Consider the following 20290-nt stretch of genomic DNA (forward strand, 5'->3'; position numbering starts at 1 on the left):
CTAATTGTATTTTTTTCGATTACGTTTATATGAAAGGCCTTTACCAGCTGTGCGGAAATAATTGCAGTTGAATACTGAAATTAAATAATGGCGATTATTGAGCAGTTAACTGTTTATTATACATTATGATTATTTACAGTGAGTTATAATTTCAAAAAGGAACAAGATTTTTAAAAAGAACAATAACTTGGAAAGCCGGAAAAAAATTGAAAAAATGATCAGTAATTTGAAAAAGGGAAAGCACAGCAGAAAAAAAAAAGGGTATTATTTTAGGAATTTCTCCAAGAACAAACCCTGTCAGGAGTGGGATTTGAACCCACGCCTCCATCTGGAGACCAGAATTCCCGAAGGAAGGTGAGACCTTGAGTCTGGCGCCTTAGACCACTCGGCCATCCTGACGGTGACAACTGAGCCCTAAATAGAGCAATTCGGGGTTTTAAAAATCAGGATTTGTTGGACTCTCTTTGGACGGGGGGAGTTTTGTTTTACTGGTTTTTTTTGTCTATTGCTTTGTGGGGGCTTTTTGACTACTAGCAAAGTAGTCAAAAATAAAAAATAATTATTAAAAAATAGGGTAATATTTGTAATTAAAACTAAAAAGAAATAGTAATTTGAAAAGGAACAGTAGCTGAGAGAAAAAGGATTTCAAAATGAAATAATGATCTCTGAGGGGAACAATCATTCGCACAGAATAAAAATAGTAGAACCCGGCATAATAGTAACAATAACAACAACAACAATATTATTAATAATAATAGAACAATAATAATTTAAAAATAAAAATAATTTAGAAATCAGTAATAATTTAAAAACTACAATAAACAAAGAGCCAAAAGACATATTTGAGTAGATGTAGGGAAAAAAGATCCACGCCCAACGTGGGGCTCGAACCCACGACCCTGAGATTAAGAGTCTCATGCTCTACCGACTGAGCTAGCCGGGCGCCGCTTTGGGCTTTTTATTTATCCTATATTTAATATGGTCATTCCACCTCATTTTCCGGGGAAACTCCTCACCAGACAGATATTTTTGGGGTGCAAAAGGCTGGGAGAAAACCTCCGCCTCGAGGCAATTTTGGCTTTCCCACCAATTCGGCCTCCGCGATCAGAAGCCGTCGTTAAACACTTCCCGGCTCGGATAAACCGCCGCGGGGGTGGAGAGGCGGAATTGCCTGAAATTTCGCGGTATTCTGTGGGAAAAGCGGATTTTTTTTTGGTCTTCGGTTTTGAGGGGAGAAGGGGCAAAAAGCCAGACGTGGCGCGTTTCTGTAGTGTAGTGGTTATCACGTTCGCCTCACACGCGAAAGGTCCCCGGTTCGAAACCGGGCAGAAACAGGTCCTTAAATCAATCTTTTAACTTTCGTGTCTCAACATTCCTTCAAATTCCATCATGGCGATTCTGGCAAAAGAAAAAACAAAAAAGAAGTTTATTTCTAGAAGCAAATTATTTAATTGCTACTCATTCCCCTGCATTTTTTGGCTCAATATTCCTACAAATCCCTGAATTATGGCGCTGGTAAAAATCCGTGTTAATAACCCAGAACCGGTTTATTTTAGTTTATCCATCAATATTTTCCCTGCGGACAATTTTTTTGGGCAGAAACCCCTACAAGTGTAAGCGTCTCCCCCAAAATCATGGGGAGCCGGGGAAAACAAAACAACTCCAAAAACTCACTCCCAGGAAACTGTGGGAATATGATTGCCACAGGAACACCTCACGTGCTTTAGTTTTCCACGGATTCGGAGTCGCGACTTCCTTTCTAAAGGTACAAAACCGCCTGGAATCGAAGATTTTACAAAAACGGTAGGCGCTGGTTCCCTGACCGGGAATCGAACCCGGGCCGCGGCGGTGAAAGCGCCGAATCCTAACCACTAGACCACCAGGGAACTGCCCTGGGGCCTCTTTTTACCATTCCCAGGGATTTTTTCCAGCAAACCGCCCCGAGTCTGCCTCTTTCCATCAGCCTCATGACACTGCTTCACTCGGGGCGCGGAAGGAATCAAAAATAGGAAAAACCACGGCGAATTCAAAAGTGATTTAAAAATCCCCCAAATAGTTCAAGGTAGTAAATGAATCAATCAAAAACAGGAAAGCAATAAAAATTATAAAAAAAAGTTGAATGAAAATAGCGAAACTAATTTTAAAAATGGGATTTACCCTTGAGCTTGCCCTCCCTGGTGGTCTAGTGGTGAGGATCGGGTGCTTTCACCCCCATAGTCCGGTCTCGATTCCCGGTCAGGGAAAAGAAATTCTAAAAGGGTGTGAATTCTTCAAAAGTAACGATTTTTAACCTCGGGGTCCCCCAATGTCTCCCCTGTCCGCTGACCTCAATGTCGCCTGTCCGTGATTTCACGCGAAAGCTCCTTGGTTCGGAATCAGACAAAACCCACCGAGTTTGAGGGTATTTTGGGAGGGTTTTAAGCATTTGCCTGATTTTTTCCTTTATTTACGTTTTTCAGCACAACCTCCCAAACGCGGCTGGAATGAAAAGGGATAAGGGAACGGATTAAAAACCACAAGGGAATGAATTAAGAGCGATAAAGTAATGAGCTAAAACCAATAAGGGGATTGTTTATAAAAGGAGGAGGGTAGCTTTTCTCATAGGATTTAGGAATATTCAGGAGCAGCCGCAAAGGGAATTTGGGTTTCTGATATTCCAGAAAAGGTGAAAACGCGTACATTAACACCGTTTCTGTAGTGTAGTGGTTATCACGTTCGCCTCACACGCGAAAGGTCCCCGGTTCGAAACCGGGCAGAAACAGCAGCTTTTTGCGGGTTCTTTTCTCCGTATTTCCCCAGCTCTTACCAGGTGTTGGGTCGTTTTGTGGGGCACTATGGCAATTCCACGTGCTTTAGCTCAGGTTTGGCCAACTGGAGAACCAGCGTTGACCCCGAAGGATGAGCGGAGACTCCTGGATTTTGGGGTGTCTGAAATAGTTTTAATCGGGGAATTCCTTCTGTGATCAAAGCTGGGGTGTTTTGGGGGCTCTTGGTCGTGTGCAGCCTCGGCAGGGAGGCCCAAGCGAGGGAGGAAAAAAAAGAGCCAAGGGATGTGTACGACGCCTCCAGAAAAAGGGAAAATAAAGTGCAATAACCTTTGTTTTGTGAAATCCCACAAAATTGACTCCCTGGAAGCGCCATTCCAGGTTTCTGTAGTGTAGTGGTTATCACGTTCGCCTAACACGCGAAAGGTCCCTGGTTCGAAACCAGGCAGAAACAACCTGTTTTGGGGAGTGAACTCCGTTTTCCACCCGCGAGCTAGCTGGGGTTTAATTTCGGAGTTATTTTGGGGGATTCTGTGTTGCTGGCGTGTGGTGGGGTGGCAGCTTTGTCCCTGGCTTCCTTTACATCAATAATTTCTTGCGTTTGCTTCCCAGAGGGGAAATTATTTTAAAAAGCCCCCCAAATTATCAAAGACAGAGACGGATAATTCGCGTTTCTATCCCGCTGCTCCATCAAGCTCCCTCTTTCTGCATCCCCGGCCAAGATGGAGAGGAAAGGGTGGAAAAAACCTTTAGAATGCTCAAATCCAGCCATTCCTCGGTGTGGCACCTGCAGGCGTGATTCCGATGTGCTGAAAAACCAAGCAACGACTAGCCTCCCTTCCCCCCAAACAATTTTGGGTTCGTTCATCCCCAGGACAAGCTCCAAAAAAAACCCAAAACGAACCAACAGAGATTGTGTGGAGGAGGAGAGGAGAGGCGTTGCAGTCACGCGTTTCTGCTCCTGGATGGAGTTGTTTGTTCTTGGGACGTGACCTGGAATAGCAGCCAAAATTCCACGTTCAACATCCTCCTTCCTGGCCGTCTTTTGTCGGAGATCTTGGCTCCATATTTGCCATTATTCCAGAAATTCGGGCGTTAGGAGGGCCGGGCAGGCGGAATGGCAGCGCTTTTCCTGCTGGATTTCATCCCCCTCGTCCTTCTCTGCCGTTATTCCCATTCCTCTGGCAGATCCACCCTGATACCGCGTTATCCATAGTGCAGTATGCTCGGATTTGAGGGAAGAATCGGGGAACATCAGTAAAATGATCCAAACTCCTCGTGAAACACAGGACTGGGCTGATCCCTTCCCAGCAGCGTCACCCGCAGTTCCTCCTGGATTTGTGGAGCTGCTGGAATGTTCACAATCTGCTTTTTCACCCCCACGAAACGGGGGAGCCGCTGTATTCTGGGGTGTTTTCCCTCTGTGTGGAATGCACGGAGATGAATTCAACCTCCGGGAAATTGGGGAAACTGCCCAGTTCTGGTGGAGTTTGGGACAGGGTGTCCAGGAGGGGGTGAAAAGGGCTTTTTTGGAGGCAATTTCTGCATTCCCGGTGACTGAGAAGCCACTGAGGAGGAGCCAGGTGGGAGGTGAGCCAAGGGTGGGCTGGGATGGGTTAAATCAGAAGGATTTTACTGTTTGGAGGGTAAGGAAAACCGGGGAGAAAACACACAGAAACCCAGTCTACACCGAATTCAACCCAAAAAATTTTGGCCAGGGTCTATTCTGGGACAAAGAACCAAGCCAACAGCTCCCTGGTGGTCTAGTGGTTAGGATTCGGCGCTCTCACCGCCGCGGCCCGGGTTCGATTCCCGGTCAGGGAAGACGGTTCTTTTGTCCCAAATTCCTTTTTTTAAAAAAATCTTTCCAGAATTTTACATGTCCTAACCTCCGAAATACACCTCTTCTCTTCTTTTTGTGCCTCTCCTTTCCCGCGGGGCGTCCCCTTCCACCTGCCCCAGCTCCGTCTTTTGTTGAGCAATATATGAAAAAAATTGAAAAAGGCAACAATAATTTGTAAAAGTGAACAGTAATTTGGAAAAGGTAATAATAATTTGAATAAAAGGGATGAATAATTTTTAAAAAGGGGAATAATAATTGGAAAAGGAATAATAACAATTAATAATAATAATTTTAGAAAGGGAAAAATAAGTTTTTAAAAGGGACCAACGCTTTGGTTTTTCCAATTTTTTCTTTTCTTTTTTTTTTTTTTTAAGGGTTGAAAGGTTTTAACTTCAGTGGAAGCAGCAGCCCGAGGGGCGGTGTCCTTTGCCCGGATTCCCCGGAAAACCCCGCATTTCCCGGTCTGCATCGTGGTTTGTATCAGCTGTTGCGGCCTTTTCCAGCGAGCCCGGCTAGCTCAGTCGGTAGAGCATGAGACTCTTAATCTCAGGGTCGTGGGTTCGAGCCCCACGTTGGGCGGTAGAGCTTTTTCCCCCCCCCTTTATGTACCCAAATCTGATGGGTTTTACCCCTTTATTTAATTTTTAAACTATTATTCCTTTCCTTAACTATTTCTATTGTTTCAATTTTTATTCTTATTTCATTATTTGTTTTTTAATTATTTTTACTATTGTTATTATTAATTATATAATTATTCCTTTTTAATCAATTATTCCGGTTTTTACTATTTTTATTCTTTTAAAATCGTCATTCCTTCTTGAAATTATCATTCCTTTTAAAAATTCCTATTACTTTAAAAATTATTATCCCTTTATTTTTTTCATCACCACCACCACCACCATCATCATCATTCCTTCTAGAATTATTATGTCGGGTTTTACTATTTTTATTCTGTGAGAATGATTGTTCCTTTCAGAAATCATTATTCCATTTTGAAATTCTTTTTCCCTCAAACACGATTCCTTTTCAAATTATTATTTCTTTTTACTTTTATAATCATTATTATTCTATCTTTTTAATAATTAACCCTTATTAGTAGTTTAAAAGCCCCCACAAAGCAACTGACAAAAATACCACCAATCAAACTGAGGTAAACCCGAAAACTTGGAAATGAGGGTTTGTGCCCTAAAAAGGGGGGGTTGTGCCCTAAAAATTGACTTTGTGCCCTTAAAAATCAGGGGCTGTGCCCTACAACCGAGGGGTTTTGCCGTAAAAATGGGGGTTGTGCCCGAAAAGGGGGGTTTGGAACTTAGAAATGAGGATTTGAGCCCCAAAAAGGAGGGCTTGGACTGACACCAGGAATTTCACGCTCGGGAAGGCCCCGGTACCGCCCGGGCAGCTGCTCAAACACCGGCATGGGGTTGGCACTAAAGGCCTTGGAAATAACCTGGAGCAGGGAGGAGGGGAATGAATCACATCCTATTACCCCTGTCATTAATTAAGGCCGTGACCACGCAGAGAAACCCGCCGGGCAGGGGATCCCTCGGCGCTCCGGGCCTGGGTTCCATCCCCGTTTCCCAAACCCGTGCGGTTTGTGCGTTCTTTGGGACGGCTCCAGTTCGGGATGCGGGGCACGAAGCGACTCCAGGAGCCGGGAATGGCCCCGCGCCGCCGTGCCCGCGTGTCCCGGGTGTTTGTCCAGGTGCGTTCTCCAGCATTGTTCCCAGGGGACGGCGTCTCCCGAGGGATCCGAGGTCGTTCAGGCCCCGAGGGCAGCGCGGGGATAAAGGGACCGCGCGGCCGCGGGCGCCGGGAGCGCGGAGGGAGCGGACAGCCGGGTAAGGGACCCGCTCCGGGGCTTTTAGGGGATTCTCGGGGTTGTCCTTGCGCGTGTCCGTCGGCATCATCCCAACATCTCTTCAAACCTCCCGGGGAACAGGGGTTTTTATGCCCGTTTTTATGGCCAACCTTATTTTTAATATATAAAAATTGTTGTATAAGTGTTTTATTATACTTTTATTTAAAATATATAGATATAAAAATATATTTTAGTATGAATTATAAATAACAATACATAAAGATATAAATAAAATTTAATATATAGTATATCATTTATGTATATGAATATGTATAGAAGACATATTAATGCTTTATAGAGTACAATATATAAACTAATAGATAAAATACATGTATAGCACATAAATACATCCTATATGATAACGTATATATATATTTAGCATTTCCACATAGGTTTGTATTCTATGCTTTTATATTTATATCTCTTAGTCTTATTTTTGTGTTTTATAAAATATAAACCAGTTTAATCTTTAGATAGTTAAACATTTTACTAAATCCACATCAAATTTATCTTCAGTGAAGAAATAGTGGAAAAGGGCGCTTTTCGGGCGCCCGGCTAGCTCAGTCGGTAGAGCATGAGACTCTTAATCTCAGGGTCGTGGGTTCGAGCCCCACGTTGGGCGGTAGGGCTCTTTTATCCCTTTTTTCACTGAGATCTGATCTGGTTTTTCCTTTCATTTACCCAAATCCACCTGGTTTCGGTTCAATTGCCGGCACTGTGTCTCAACACCTTTGGCAGTAAAATGCCTTTTTTCCTCATTAAATTATTTTATTCCCGTGGGACACTCCTGCCCCGGAACCACAGCCACTAAAGTCTCCAAAATTCCCCATATTTCAGTTTTTAAGGATTATCTCATAACGCAAACCAAGCTTTTCTCGGCTCATTTTGCCCAAAAGGCACAAAACAAAAGCAGCTGGAGGGTTTTTGCCTGGCTGATTTTTTTCCCCCACCCCATCCCAGGGCTGAGCACCAAGAGAACTCATCCCAGCAATGAATTCCTGAGCCATTCTCATTCCAGGGAACTCCGGGCTGTGCTGGGAAGCAGATGGAAGTCAGGACCTGCCCCTGCCCCACGATGAAGCTGCTCCTGCTGGGGCTGAGCCTTGTCCTGTGCGTCGGAGTCGGTGAGCGGGGAATAAATTTGGTTTAATAACGGCAGCACCTCTCCAGCCCATCCCCAGTGTCATCCCAGCGTTCGAGGCAGGATTTTCCCCAGTTCTTCCCAAAGTTCATCCCATTTTTTCTCCTCTGCTGCAGCTGAGGCCCTTCGATGCCATGTCTGCAAGTACAAGATCCCCTTGGTTGGGTGCTTCCGGGGCGCCAACGTGACGACCTGCGAGCGCCGGGAGAAGTGTGCCCTCATCAAAAGCACCCTGGGTGCATTAGCTGGGGGTTTCCTTGGATTTCCCTATCCTTTCCTTGGCTTTCCCTATCCCTTCCTTTCCTTCAGGGAGATTCTCCCCGTCCCTGGAAAACCAAATTTCTCCTGTGGATGGGTGAGGATGTGGTGACCAAGCTGCTGGGAAAGGGCAGATGGGAGGGGTCAAGTTCATCCTCTCCATGGAGGTTGTCCTAAAAAAGTTTCAAAAACTCCTTTTTAGGCCAAGGGGAGAATCCCTTCCAAAGAAGCCAGGGGGCAGGGGTTGTCTCTGTGGGCACATACCCTGATTTTCTTTTTCTCTTAATTAAACCAAGCTGTGACTTCATTTGGGGAGTATATTTCAGAGCTTGGTTTCTCCTCAAAGCCCAAAGTCTGATTTTTATGGGGTTTGTGGCGTTCTCCTCTCCCCTGCAGGGAAGGTGACCCTTTATTACCAGCAAGGCTGCACCTCCACCCTGAACTGCGGCCGGGAGCGGGCGTCTGACGCCGAGTCCCGCCTGACCTCCCGCTACTCCTGCTGCGAGACCGACCTCTGCAATGAGGAGTGGGGCGAGGATCCCACGGACTGACCCGCCGTGGGGCCAGGACTGGGATCCCGATGCGCTCCGGCGCTCCTCGAATGAATCCTGAATGCTCAGCACTCGCAATTAGGGACGGTGGGCCCCGCGAGGCTCCCGCTGTGCACCTTGATTTAGTCTCAGCTCTAAAATAAACCTTCAGGCTCGGCACTGGCAGCTGGATCTGGCTCGTGTCCTTGTTTCTCTGCCTCAGGCAGCCGCTCCTCTTTTCAGCTCTCCAGACTCAGCATTCCTGGTGGTCTGGGAGCAGCTGGTGGCCCCGAACATGATCCTGACATCCAAACCCCAAGGGCAAGCCAAGGAGCTTCCTCCTGGTCTCATCCTGATTTTTTTTCCTCCAGGGCAGGGCTGGGAAGTTCCTGGCTGGGAATTTTGGGAGAGGAGCATCAGGGAGCCGCTGGAAGTCAGGGGCAGTAAAGGATGTGTGTATCCAGTAGATATTCATTGATCTATAGATTTATAGGCAATAGATATTTATCTGACAGGGACTGCCTTTCTTTTTATTTTCTCCCTCTTCCTGTTGGTTTGGGTGTCCCAACCTCTTCTTACCTGACCAACACACCTGTGGCAGGTGGGAGATGCCCCACAGGAGATGTTCCTGCCCTTTTCCTCCCAAATATGAGCAGCGAGATTAACCATTTTTTGACCGTTTGGGAAGAGGGATGAAAAGCTTCGCTCCTTCTCCAGCTCCACTGAGCCTCTGGAAGGAGGGATGAGGTTCCTGGAGAGGGTTAAAGGGCTGCCGAGACCCCGGGGAGAAGGTCAGGGCTTGGGGACAGGTGGAGGGAGGTGCTGGAAACGCGATCCTGGCGCTGGGCAGGGAAAACAGCTTTGGCACGGAGGAGAGGAGCAGAGCTGGAGAGGCCAGGAAGGAGGAGGAGGAGAAGGAGGAGGAGGAGGAGGAGGGAAAGACCTCGGTGGGTGCCCAGGATAGAAGCAATGGGGGAGGGGAAAGAATGGTAAGTGAGACGGGAAGGGGGTGGTGGTGACAGAGGGGACAAATGGGGCAGCCGAGGGCCGGCAAGGAGCCCGAGCTCGAGCGGTGCCGCGATGTCCGAGGCAGCCGCGGCCGCGGCCGGTTTCCTTCGCCGGAGCTCGGCAGAGCGGCTGCCGCGGACCCCGTCCCGCTGGGACCCCGCGGCGTCCCGGCTCGCCGCCCAGCTGGCCCCCTCTAGACCCGTCCCCACGCAAAATCCCGGGAGATTCGGGCGGTTTGGGAGGACGCCCCTTTCCGACGCCTCCACTCCGAGGTACACGGGGGCAGCCGGGGACACGGGGAGGGGTCGGGATGCGCTTGTCCCCCTGTCTCTTTCTTCCCTGCACCCACCTCGTTCTCCTTGTTTTTCCTACCAGGCTGCCCGCGGCTTCTCTCGCGGGGTCTCGTTCTTTTCCTTGGCTGGTTGTGCATCCCTGGGTTGGGGTGTGGATTTACCTCCCGTTCACAGGCACCACCTCATCCTTTCACTGCAGAAACGTGAGGGAAAATGCGTGGAATAGGAAAAACACACACTTTGTGTTTATTTACAGATCAAAAGAAACGGAAGGTGGGAGAGAAGGAATTCCATTTCCATAGGGAGTGATATATATACATATAAATATATAAAAATACATATAAATATAAGTGAATATATGCGAAGGGACAGATAAACATGCAGAGAGGTGGTAATGCTCTGCAGGACAGTTCCAGGACTGTTTTCCCTCACTAACTCCTCCAGCAGAACCTCTGGGGTCGGGATTTGTCCCCCCATAGCTCCAGATGTGTCCCAAGATCCTGACTTGGAGGTGTTGGATCAGCAGGGGCTGGCTTTCAAATCAGAATTTATGGATCACTCAATCTGATTTCAGGTCCTCATTAGGAGAAGACAAATCGCTCTCCAGAGGATCCCACATTTCCCAGTCCATGGTAACACGATCCCCCTCAGTAACCGGGTGACTGTCACTCCCTCCTGTCCCTGTTTGCCATGACAAGAATTTGGTGAAGTCTCAGGTGGAAACCACCGCGTTATGGACAACCCCAGTCCAGGAGAAATTATATTTATTTTAATTATCGTTCCCATTTAATGCACGACCTCCAAACCTGCACAAAGTGTTTCTGGAAGACCAAGACTATTTTATTTTGAGATGCAGGACACCAATCCCGAGCTTGATCTTCATGGAATCGGGAAACTCACCCACAGATCTTGATAAGGACTTTGCATCCTCTTGTATTCCCTTTCTCCTGTTGCTTTTTATGGCCCCTGATGAGCTCTGGAGCCCAATCAGGTTATCTGAGTCCCCAACTGAAGTTTCAGGGCCGAAACAAGACTTTAGAGAGGTTCCCTGGATCTGAGCCTGGAGCAGCTGCTCCACACAAGCCCCAGGGCTCAGATTTAGCACCAGCTCAGCCATAAATCAGCGCCATACAGAGACGGTGACACCTCAAACGGGAGGGTATCCCAAAACATTTTCCTCTTCCCACCTCCCTGCTGAAAGGAGGAGAAAAAAAAAAAAAAAACCAGGAAAACCAGAATTTGTGGGGAGCAGAGGGCAGCGTTCCTGCTTTCTTGCGTGTCCCCCAGTGCCGAGGTCCCCGTCCCCGGGCTGGAGAAACCGGACACTGCAGGAGCGACCCCGGGCAGCGGCAGCTTTCCTGGAAGAGCACCGCCCCCGCGGGGCCGGGTGCCAGGCATTCCTGTTCCAGCCCCGCTGAAACCATTCCTCACCCGCAGGAGAGAGGCCATGGCAGCCGTGTTCCTGCCCGGAAACCTCCAGGACGAAGCCACTTGCTCCGTGTGCCTGGAGTTCTTCAAGGATCCCGTGTCCATCGAGTGCGGGCACAACTTTTGCCGGGCGTGCATCGTCAAGAGCTGGAAGGAGCTGGAGATGGACTTCCCGTGCCCGCAGTGCCGGGAGGTTTTCCAGCAGAAAAACTTCCGTCCCAACCGGCAGCTGGCGAACATGTCCGAGATCATCAGCCAGTTCACGCTGCGCGGGGCCAAGGGCGCCGAGGACGGGCTCTGCCCCAAGCACCGCGAAGCCCTGAAGCTCTACTGCAAGGACGACCGCAGGACCATCTGCGTGGTGTGCGACAGGTCCCGGGAGCACCGGCCCCACGCCGTGGTGCCCGTGGACGAGGCTTCCGAGGAGTATAAGGTCTGTCCGTCCGTCTGTCCGTGCGTGCGTCCCGCGGGAGGCTCCCGGGGAGCTGCGTTTGTCCCCGCGGTGTCACCCGGCTTTCCCTGGCGCTCAAACGCCCTCCCGAAGAGCTGGCAGTGCTTCCCAGCCTCCCGAGAAGCTGGGAGAACGTGTTCTCTCTGGACGTGCGCGCCCCTCTCCTGCGTTCCCCTTGTTTCTGGGATGGATTCACCTCGTCGGGAGGGGGAACGGCTGACGGAGCCAAACATCCGCGGCTGTTGGGGGCTGGGAGTGCTTCCAGAGATGAGCGAAGTTGATTAAAGCCGGGCTGAGCTTTGCCTGTGCCAGGAGCCTGTGGGGAACAGGGCACGTCCCGTCCCCCGCATCCTCCGTTCCTTTTTTTGGGGAGGGGTTCTGGTGGTCCTTGAGGCCGCCGGCGTGGGCGGAGCTGAGCCAGAGGGATTTCCCGGCGAGCGCATCCCGTGTTTTCCTCCTTCCCCATCCCACCTGGCAAAGAGCAAACCCTGCGGACAGAGGGACGCAGCGAAGCAGAGAAAGCAACACCGGCCACATCCTCTTCTTTTGTTCCCAGGAGAAAATCCAGGGGCGCTTGGATTTCCTGAGGAAGGAGCGGCAGGAGCTGCTGGAGTTCAAAGTGAACGACGATAAGAAAACCCAGGAGCTGCTGGTGTGTCCCAGGACGGGGTGATGGGGAAGCCTGGAGGGGATGAGGACCCACTGCTCGCCCCAGTGTCTGAAAAAGGGAAAGGGGTGGTTTTCTCGTTCCTCCTGGCCCCACCACCAATAGCCACAGCCTCAGCAGACCTCGGGGATGGTGCTGGAGCATCTGAGAGCGGGGCTGGCTTCGGGGATCTCCTCCACCCTTCCTCTTCCTCAGCACATCATGCCTGTGGCAGCAGAAGGGAAAAAAACCCATCCCACTGAAACCCTCTCCCAGACCACCTCCCTCCAAGACAAGGGCTTTGAGGGGCTCATGTCCCCTTACTTGGGGCAAAAGCCACCGAGCTGCCCTGGCCCATCTTGCTGCTCTCCCATCCCTGTGGTTTTTTAACACCACAGCAATTTCCTGTTGTTTTGGTGGCTGGCGGGGTTGGACACAGCCCAGCCTGTCCCAAGCCCCGGGGTCAGGTGTGACGCCAAAGGCAGAGCGTGAAGGGCCCTCCTTTGGGGGCCTGGGTGGACCTGCTGGACCTGTGCTGAGGGACAGTGTGGAGTGAAGCAACCGAAATACCTCCCGATGACAAAGGGAGCATTTCCCGGAGCTAAATGTTCTCGTTTGCCCAGGGCTCTGTCCCAGAGGGGATTCAGGGTGTTTGTGATGGCAAACCCAACAGGAACCGGCATGGTGGCAGAGCTGAGGAACAAGAGATCCTAACGGGCGGGGATTTGGCTCTCCCACCCCCACCTCTTCCAAGGCTTTTGTCCAGGAATGCTACCCCCTGTGTCTCCTCATCCCTCCCTAAATGAAGGCCCCCAGTCTCACCAGGCCGGGGCTCTAAATTCACCACCAGGCCTCTCTCCTGAAAACCCCTTTTTGCTGTGTTTCATTCCCAGAAAACCATCGAGAGCGAGCGGCAGAAGCTGCTCTCGGAGTTTGAGCGGCTGCGGCAGTTCCTGCACGACCAGGAGCACATCCTGCTGGGGCAGCTGGAGAAGATGGAGAAGAACATCTCCAAGAGGCAGAACGAGAACATCACTGACCTCTCCAAGGAGATCACACTCCTCAACAAGCTCATCGCCGAGCTGGAGGAGAAAATCCAGCAGCCCATGCTTGAGTTCCTCAAGGTGAGATATCAGGTCTTAGTCATGGCCTTATTCCTCCTTTTTCAATGTGTTTATGGATCCTGTAGAGGTGTTTTGGGGGTAAAAGTCCTTTTTTATTCTGTCCTTAATGAGTGGATAGTGCAAGGAGATGTCTGAGTGCCCCGAGTTCTCTCTGGCTGAGGAACACCCTGGAACAGAGTGTCCTCTTCAACTTTAATGATTTTTTTCCTCCATGAACTTGTCTGGACTTTTCTAGCACCCCCAAGCCCTGGGTTTCATGGTGTTCAGAGCTGAGTTAGACCAAACTCTCCTTTCCAGGCTGGGAAAACAACCCCAGGGTGCCTGAAATCCTGAAATCCTGCAGCTCTTCTCCCCACCCTGAATGGCTGCAGGGCCACGGGTGACCTTTGAATGGAGCTCATTTGTACTGAATTGAGCAGATCGTGCTGGTGGCTCCCGCAGACCTGCACAGGGTTAAATCCCCTCCCAGGCTGCGTTCTGGGTGCTGTCAATATTTGCAGACGGTTTCAGGACTTGGCTGTGGGTGGAAGTTCACCCCACGTGGTCTCTGTGCAGACGGCACTGCTACCCACGAGAAATGCCCCAGAACAATAATATTCTATTAAAAAGCAGGTTGGGAACTCTGAGCTGGCTCCAGGGTCCTTTTTCAGCCCCTGGGAGGTGACTCTGGCTTTGTGTGGGCTCTGGAATGTGTTTTAAGGGCACCAGAATGGGCAAATAGTGCCTCCATTTGGTGTTTGCTTGCGGTTTTGCAACTTTATTGAGTGCATTTGAATCTTAAATTACCTCCACAACCCACTCTGCCTGAGGGAAAATCACTTCCTTGTCCATCCCAGGGTGGGATGAGGCATCCCAGGCTTTTCTTGGGGATGATTAGACTGTGGGAGTCCAGAAATCATGGGGACATCGAGGTGCAAAGCTGTCCCGTTTATGGCAGGTGGCTCTTGAGCAGCAGGATATCTGCAGGTACCTCCTGTCCCTCAATGCTTCACATGGAACAGGTTGACAGGACCTTCCCAGAAGTGGGAGACCGGCAGGAAGACCCCAAAAACATCCCCGAGGCTGCCAGGTGCCCACATGTGGGCTTGCAACAGCAGCCAGATACTGGGAGAGGAAATGGAGAGATTTTTAGGTGACCTGAAGATCCTCCCAACTCACCTGGAGGACCTGCTCGGAGCAGTGGGAGGATGAGAGGCCTCTGACTGTGCCTTCCAGCCTAAAACACAGCACATTCCATGGGCACAAGGTTGGGGATTTGTGGATGAGCCATGGGGAAGGTTCCCCGGGAGCAGCCAGGCCTGGAGGTGCTGCAGGGAGTGGGATGGGATTTGGTGGGAATGTCACCTCCCAGAGCTGGAATCCAACACTTGAGGCATGAATCCACACCTGCCGGCTGCATCCATCAGGGATGGACATCCCGGCTGGGTTTGATGAGCAGGAATCGCTCTGGGGAGCCAGAGCACAGGGATTTCACTCAGTCTCTCTTTTTCCTTTCCAGGATGTGATGGGCATCATAAGCAGGTATGGAATTCTGCTCTCCCTGCTGCCTCCAGGCTTCCATCCCTCCCCATCCCTGTCTGGAGGTCAATGTCCACAGTCCAGGTGCCAGAGGGAGGCACAGGGGAGGATGGAATTCTCCTCCTACTCTCTGCAAGCACTGGGTGTGTTCCAGCTTCTTGGAAATCTGATTTTCACAGTGTCTTTTTCCTACCAGTGGCCTTCTTCAAGGGTCAAGTGAGACCAGAAATCCGAAATCCCCTTATTTGCTCACACACAATTCCCCCATCACAGCAGTTCAGGCACCACCAAAACGACATTGGATCTGCAGCAGGACCAGCTGGAGGGGGAGGTTTACAAAAAAAAATTCCCCCATCACCCCAGACGAGCCTCAAAATCCACACCCAAGTCCTGATTTTGTCACCCCAAGGAGGGTGAAATCCCAGTGGGATCCTCTGGGGGGGATGGGGCAGGAGCACTGGTGGCAAATGGAGACGGAAATGGGAGAATATCAACAATTTCCTCGTTGTTTTTCCCTTTTTCCCTTGGCAGGAGCGATGACGTGAAGTGTCACAAGCCCATTCCCGTCTGCACCGACATGAAGATGCATGTCTGCAACTTCTCCCTCAAGACTGTCGTCCTTGAGAAGGTCTTGAAGAAATTCCGAGGTAGGTGGAAAAGGTTTAAAAATAATCCTTGGCCTTTCCTGGCACCGGGAGGGAGGGGTGGGAGTGCCTGGGGTGCTGCTCGAGGGCTCCTGGGCCCTGAAATAGGAGCAGAAATCACGTTGGAAAGGGATTCTGGAGATCCTTTTTCTCATTCTGGAGATGGGCATGAGCAGGAGGAGACTTGCTCCAGCTGGGTCTTTGAGGAAGGAAATGTGGGGCTGTTTTAAAGAGGGGAAAATGTGAGCACGAACATCAATTTTGGTGCAATAAAACCTTTAATTTCAAGGACTTTCCTGCTGAGATTGCCAAGCCCTGGGTTTGCAGCAAAGCAGGAAACCACGAGATGGTGCTGAGAGAGCTGGAAAATCAAAATGCACCAAAACCAGCAGCTCTAGAAGAGAAAAAACCCAAATAATTTCTAAATGGAAATGACACCCTGGGGCAAGAATTGGCTTAAAGGGTGTGCTCAAGCCTTGAAATTTCTGAGGCCGAGATGTGGCAGGGCATGATAAATATGGTTTAAGTAAATCCTGTGTTTTCTTCATGCCCAGAAGGGGGGTTTTGATGAAAATTGAATATATTTAACAGGGATTCTCCCCTGTTGTGCTGCTCCATCCTCAGCTCTCACTGATGCTTTGGTGCCACAGTCCCCTAAAGGAGACTTGGGCCATTCCTTCTGTCTCTCTGGGTGTCACCATTCACATCTCTGTCTGTCCTCCTTTTCAGAACACCTGCAGGATGAGCTGGGAAGAGGTGAAAAAGGTAAAAAAGATGGTGTTTCAGACATAGCGCCCACAGCAAAGACTCGAAATTGTGGTTGTATTTTGCAAAGCCAAACAGAGGGGGACAAAAAGGAAGAAAAAGGAAGAAGAAAAAAAAAAAAAAAAAGAAAGGAAAAGACATTCTAGATTTCTTTTTTTTTTTTCCTTAATTTCTTCTCTCTCGATGATTTCCAGATCCAGCCTGCTCAGCTCCAGAGCCCAAAGCCGATTTTTCTAACTGACTCTGGGGATCTGACAGCTCAGCCAGGTCCTCTCTGCCTGTTTGCACCTAAAAACCCCATAATTTGAGACAAAAAGTCATTCTGAGCCACGACTGGCTCTTAGTCTGCCAAATTTGCTCTGCTGGGCTCCTGTTTCCAATATGGAATTGGGATAGAGGGTGTGAGCTCCAGCATCCACTCCAGCGTGAAGTCAGAGGGGTTAAATTCCAGCAGAATTTGGTGAATTCCTTAAGTTATTTAAGAATTTAAATTAAATCCTAGCAGAATTTAATTAGTTTCTTAAGTTAATTAAGAATTTAACTCCTTTTCACAGCAGAGGTCATGAATTTGAGGGGCAAACGCAGCCCACAACAATTTCCACGCTGGATGAGTGTTGCAATGGGGATGTTGCGACGCGTATCAGACAACGAGGCCCCTGGAAAAGAAATATAAGGACCGATTCTTGCTAGATGTTTCGGAGATGTTTATTTCTCCAGCTGCATGGCCGGGGCTCTCCTGAGGAACTGTGGCAATCACGGGTCCGAGGGTCCTTGCCCGCACAGGGGAACACAAAACAATTAATGGGGAACGAGGCTGACCAGGGGCAGGGAAACCAACCCCGTGTCTCCCCCCCAGGGCCCCTCTCCCAGGACCACATGGCAGGGGGGCGGGACCCCAGGAGATGAGCCCCTGGGAAGGGGCTCTGCAGGAATTCTGGGATCAACCCCATCCCTCTGACCTCACCCTGAGATTAAAACCTGCCCCACCCCGACCCCCTCAGTGTCAAAGTGCCCAGAGCAGAGTTTTCAGAAGAAAAAGCTCATTTTTTGCTTTTAAAGCTGTGGTCTCCAGCACGGGGGTCTCGAAGAAGGACAACCCACGGGTTGGACCCTTTCCAAGGATTCTGCTCACAAACAGCACCCCCAGGCACCTCTGGAAATGCCAAAAGTTGGCAGAAAACACGAGGAGGAACCTGGTGACCACCACTGAGAAGCCAAAGGCCCCTCGCTGCATGCCCGGGGGTGGGTGCATGTGCAGAGGCGTCACTCGCTGCGTGTTGTCCCACGACGTTGTGGTTGAACCTCAGACCCAAATCCTGATGGTTCCAGGAGCTGGAGATGCCCAAGAAAGGAAAACACCCTGTAGATAAAAAAAATCGGCATTGATGAAATCGGCTCGTTCCAACCCGTTTCTCCACGATTTTGCTGGTGGGATTTGCAGTCTCTGATGCAGGAGATGCCGTTTTTTGGCCACTTTCCCACTTTTGGGGAGGAACCTGGTTCAAAACTTAAGTTTTGAAGGAAAAATGATCTCGGCTTTCTCTGTCCTTCTTATGACTTTCCCCACCTTTATGAAGCACCATGAGGCTTTTAATTCCCACTATGGCTCTTTCGGGAAATTTTTATGCCATTTCCTGACCCAAATCTGTGAATTTTGGAGAGCACAAAGGCCTTTATGGTGCGGCACCTGCCGTGTTTCAGCTCCTGAGGCTCCATTTTAGACTCCACCCAAAGTGTCTCATGGATTCATGGCGACTTTGCTGACTACAACCACAATTTGAGGTCACTTGTTGCTTCCTCTGAGCCTGAGTTTGGAAAGGGGAAAAAAAAGCTGTTGGGACCAAGCTGCACCTGCATGTTTGGTTTGGGCTACTCCAGGTGGAAAGATGCCCTTAGGTCATGGCTTCCCACAAGGATCTGGATGCCTTTGGGGTGGTTTGGGGATAAAAACTGTGATTTGTGATGCCAGGGAGGTGCGGAGCCCAGCCATGTGTGGATGAGCCAGAAACCAAGATAAATTATCAATTTATGTGGAAAAAATATTCTTGACCTAAGGCCCATCTTTGCTGTTGATATCCACAAATTATCTGCACGTGCTTTTGTGGTGTTCTTTGCTCCTGGTGGCCTCGTGTTGTTGTCACTCCATTTCTCACCAGAAGCAGCATGAGATCAAAACCCCCCTCGAGGGAATTGGAGTGTCCATGGGGGTGTCAGTGTGGGGTGTCTGTGTGGGATGAGGTTATTGAGGTTGGGATGGGGTTAGTGGGGTTGGAAAGTGATTACTGACGTTTGGGGGATGTATGTTGATGTTGGGAAGGGGTCGTTGAGGTTGGGATGGGGTTATTGGGGTTGGGATGGGATTATTGAGGTCTGGGCTGGTCCAGAAACTGGAAACCCCCACCCTGAGTTGGGCTTTTCATTGCTCAAACCCTCGCTGAGTTCTGACCACTGTCACTGCTGTCCCCAACAGAGGACCTGACCCTGGACCCTGACTCGGCCAACCACCTGCTGATCCTCTCTGCTGACCTCAAGAGTGTCCGGATGGGCTGCAGGAAGCAGGAGCTGCCCGACAACCCCAAGCGCTTCGACACCAACTCGCGGGTCTTGGCCACCACAGGCTTCACATCAGGGCGGCACTACTGGGAGGTGGAGGTGGGGCCTTCGGATGGCTGGGCCTTCGGCGTGGCCAAGGAGTCCATCCGTCGGAAGGGGCTGACGCAGTTCTCCCCCGAGGAGGGGATCTGGGCCGTGCAGCAGAACGGGGGCCGCTACTGGGCCGTCACCTCGCCCCAGCGCACCCCTCTGTGCCTCAGCCACAAGCTCAGCCGGGTCCGGGTGTACCTGGACTACGAGGGGGAGGAGGTTTCCTTCTATGACGCCGAGAACATGCAGCACATCTTCACCTTCAACGTCGCCTTCCAGGAGAAGGTGTTCCCCCTCTTTTCAGTCTGTTCCACTGTCACCTACATCAAACTGTGCCCCTGAGGCACCTCAGGGAGTGCTGGGGAAGGGCCTGGCCCCTGGACGAGCTCAAAAGACTCAAATCAGCCTGGTTTGGTGGGATGTGGGCTGGGGGACGGGCAACCAGGTGGTCAGGAAAGCATCACGAGGAGGGTCTTCAGAGCAGGTGGAAGTAGGCCAGTGGTCCCCAGAAATTGTGGTTGCCAGCTTAAAGGAAGGTTGTGGTCACCAGCTTGAAGGCTGTGGTCACCAACTCAAAGATTGTGGCCACCAACTCAAAGGCTGTGGCCACTGACTTGAACCCATCCCTGGAAGGGGTGAGAAGTTCAGCCAGTCAGTGAGAAGGAACCCTCCAGATGTCATTTGTGGCTCTGGGTCCGACCCTGGATGGGGGTTCAAGGATCTGTGGGAAGCTTTGGAGTGGCTCCTCCACCCCTTTGGAAGTGCCAGTAGCTGGGAAATGGAATATTTATGGGGTGAATGACCTGTGGGAAAGGTGGGGTTGAGCAGGAATCTCTGGACATCCATCCAAGGCAGAGCTCCTCTGTTTGTCCACAGAGGAGAAATCCAGTCAGAATTTCCTGGTTCCTTCTCCCACCTGGGGTAATAATTGAACCCCAAAAGCCGTTTTTGGGATGTCATGAGAGTTGTCCAAGCTGTCCCAGGTGACCACTGTCCACCTGGTCTGACCTGTCCGGTGTGGAAGAGTCTCTGTGGGGTTTTGGTTGCTCTCCCTATCTGGTTCTCCACCCACGGCTCCTCTGGAAGACTGTGAAAAAAGTTAAGAGGTGCTTTTTTGGGGTTTTTTTGAGTGATGCTTGTCCTGCTGGACCTGAGTGAGACCCAGGTTTGTCCCTCTGGTGCTCCCGTGCTTAGGCCTCTCCATGGACAAGATGTTCCCAAAATACCCCTCATGGTTCTCGCGCTTTGCGTGGGTTTTGGTGCTGAATCTTGTGTTCCCTCAGGTTCTCAGCAAAATCACCCATTTGTCCTCATTTCTTGTTTCTTTTTCCCTGGAAACCCTCGGTCTCTGCCAAGGAGCTGACGTTGAATTCAC

The 20290-nt window shown here is 50.3% G+C and overlaps 2 protein-coding genes and 9 non-coding genes across 13 annotated transcripts in view; 8 read left to right on the top strand and 3 right to left on the bottom strand.

Moving 5' to 3' along the window:
- Window positions 1-295: 295 nt before the first annotated feature.
- TRNAL-CAA lies at window positions 296-399 on the bottom strand. The gene is made up of 2 exons: window positions 362-399; window positions 296-341 (listed from the first exon to the last, which is right to left on the bottom strand). It is a non-coding gene; the product is annotated as a tRNA-Leu (tRNA).
- Window positions 400-870: 471 nt separating this feature from the next.
- Window positions 871-943, bottom strand: TRNAK-CUU. Its single transcript has one exon. It is a non-coding gene; the product is annotated as a tRNA-Lys (tRNA).
- Window positions 944-1261: 318 nt separating this feature from the next.
- On the top strand, window positions 1262-1334 carry TRNAV-CAC. The gene has a single exon. It is a non-coding gene; the product is annotated as a tRNA-Val (tRNA).
- A 480-nt stretch (window positions 1335-1814) lies between these two features.
- TRNAE-UUC lies at window positions 1815-1886 on the bottom strand. Its single transcript has one exon. It is a non-coding gene; the product is annotated as a tRNA-Glu (tRNA).
- Window positions 1887-2688: 802 nt separating this feature from the next.
- TRNAV-CAC lies at window positions 2689-2761 on the top strand. The gene has a single exon. It is a non-coding gene; the product is annotated as a tRNA-Val (tRNA).
- Window positions 2762-3146: 385 nt separating this feature from the next.
- On the top strand, window positions 3147-3219 carry TRNAV-AAC. The gene has a single exon. It is a non-coding gene; the product is annotated as a tRNA-Val (tRNA).
- Window positions 3220-4517: 1298 nt separating this feature from the next.
- Window positions 4518-4589, top strand: TRNAE-CUC. Its single transcript has one exon. It is a non-coding gene; the product is annotated as a tRNA-Glu (tRNA).
- Window positions 4590-5114: 525 nt separating this feature from the next.
- TRNAK-CUU lies at window positions 5115-5187 on the top strand. The gene has a single exon. It is a non-coding gene; the product is annotated as a tRNA-Lys (tRNA).
- Window positions 5188-7015: 1828 nt separating this feature from the next.
- TRNAK-CUU lies at window positions 7016-7088 on the top strand. The gene has a single exon. It is a non-coding gene; the product is annotated as a tRNA-Lys (tRNA).
- A 300-nt stretch (window positions 7089-7388) lies between these two features.
- On the top strand, window positions 7389-8553 carry LOC121660874 (ly-6/neurotoxin-like protein 1). The gene is made up of 3 exons (XM_042020461.1): window positions 7389-7590; window positions 7724-7843; window positions 8262-8553. Exons 1-3 carry the CDS (start codon window positions 7512-7514, stop codon window positions 8414-8416), a joined length of 354 nt encoding a protein of 117 aa, XP_041876395.1. The 5' UTR covers window positions 7389-7511; the 3' UTR covers window positions 8417-8553.
- Window positions 8554-9261: 708 nt separating this feature from the next.
- TRIM7 (tripartite motif containing 7) overlaps window positions 9262-20290 on the top strand; it is an 11086-nt gene continuing 57 nt past the window's right edge. Inside the window, exons 1-9 of one of the 3 annotated variants that reach the window (XM_042020434.1) lie at window positions 9262-9384; window positions 11134-11557; window positions 12132-12227; window positions 13115-13345; window positions 14844-14866; window positions 15395-15510; window positions 16237-16272; window positions 17332-17514; window positions 18743-20290. The exon at window positions 18743-20290 is cut by the window's right edge and continues 57 nt beyond it. In XM_042020434.1, the coding sequence (XP_041876368.1) occupies window positions 9365-9384; window positions 11134-11557; window positions 12132-12227; window positions 13115-13345; window positions 14844-14866; window positions 15395-15510; window positions 16237-16272; window positions 17332-17514; window positions 18743-19257 (1644 nt within the window). In that variant the 5' untranslated portion in view covers window positions 9262-9364 and the 3' untranslated portion in view covers window positions 19258-20290. Of the gene's footprint in view, window positions 9385-9441; window positions 9676-11133; window positions 11558-12131; window positions 12228-13114; window positions 13346-14843; window positions 14867-15394; window positions 15511-16236; window positions 16273-17331; window positions 17515-18742 lie in introns of those variants that run through there. The other 2 variants (XM_042020433.1, XM_042020435.1) reach the window with 2 other exon arrangements.

This window comes from Corvus kubaryi, unplaced genomic scaffold (assembly GCF_017639235.1).
Source record: "Corvus kubaryi isolate FWS band 111438036 unplaced genomic scaffold, C.kubaryi_AGA036_p1.0 36978, whole genome shotgun sequence".
NCBI lineage: Eukaryota > Metazoa > Chordata > Aves > Passeriformes > Corvidae > Corvus > Corvus kubaryi.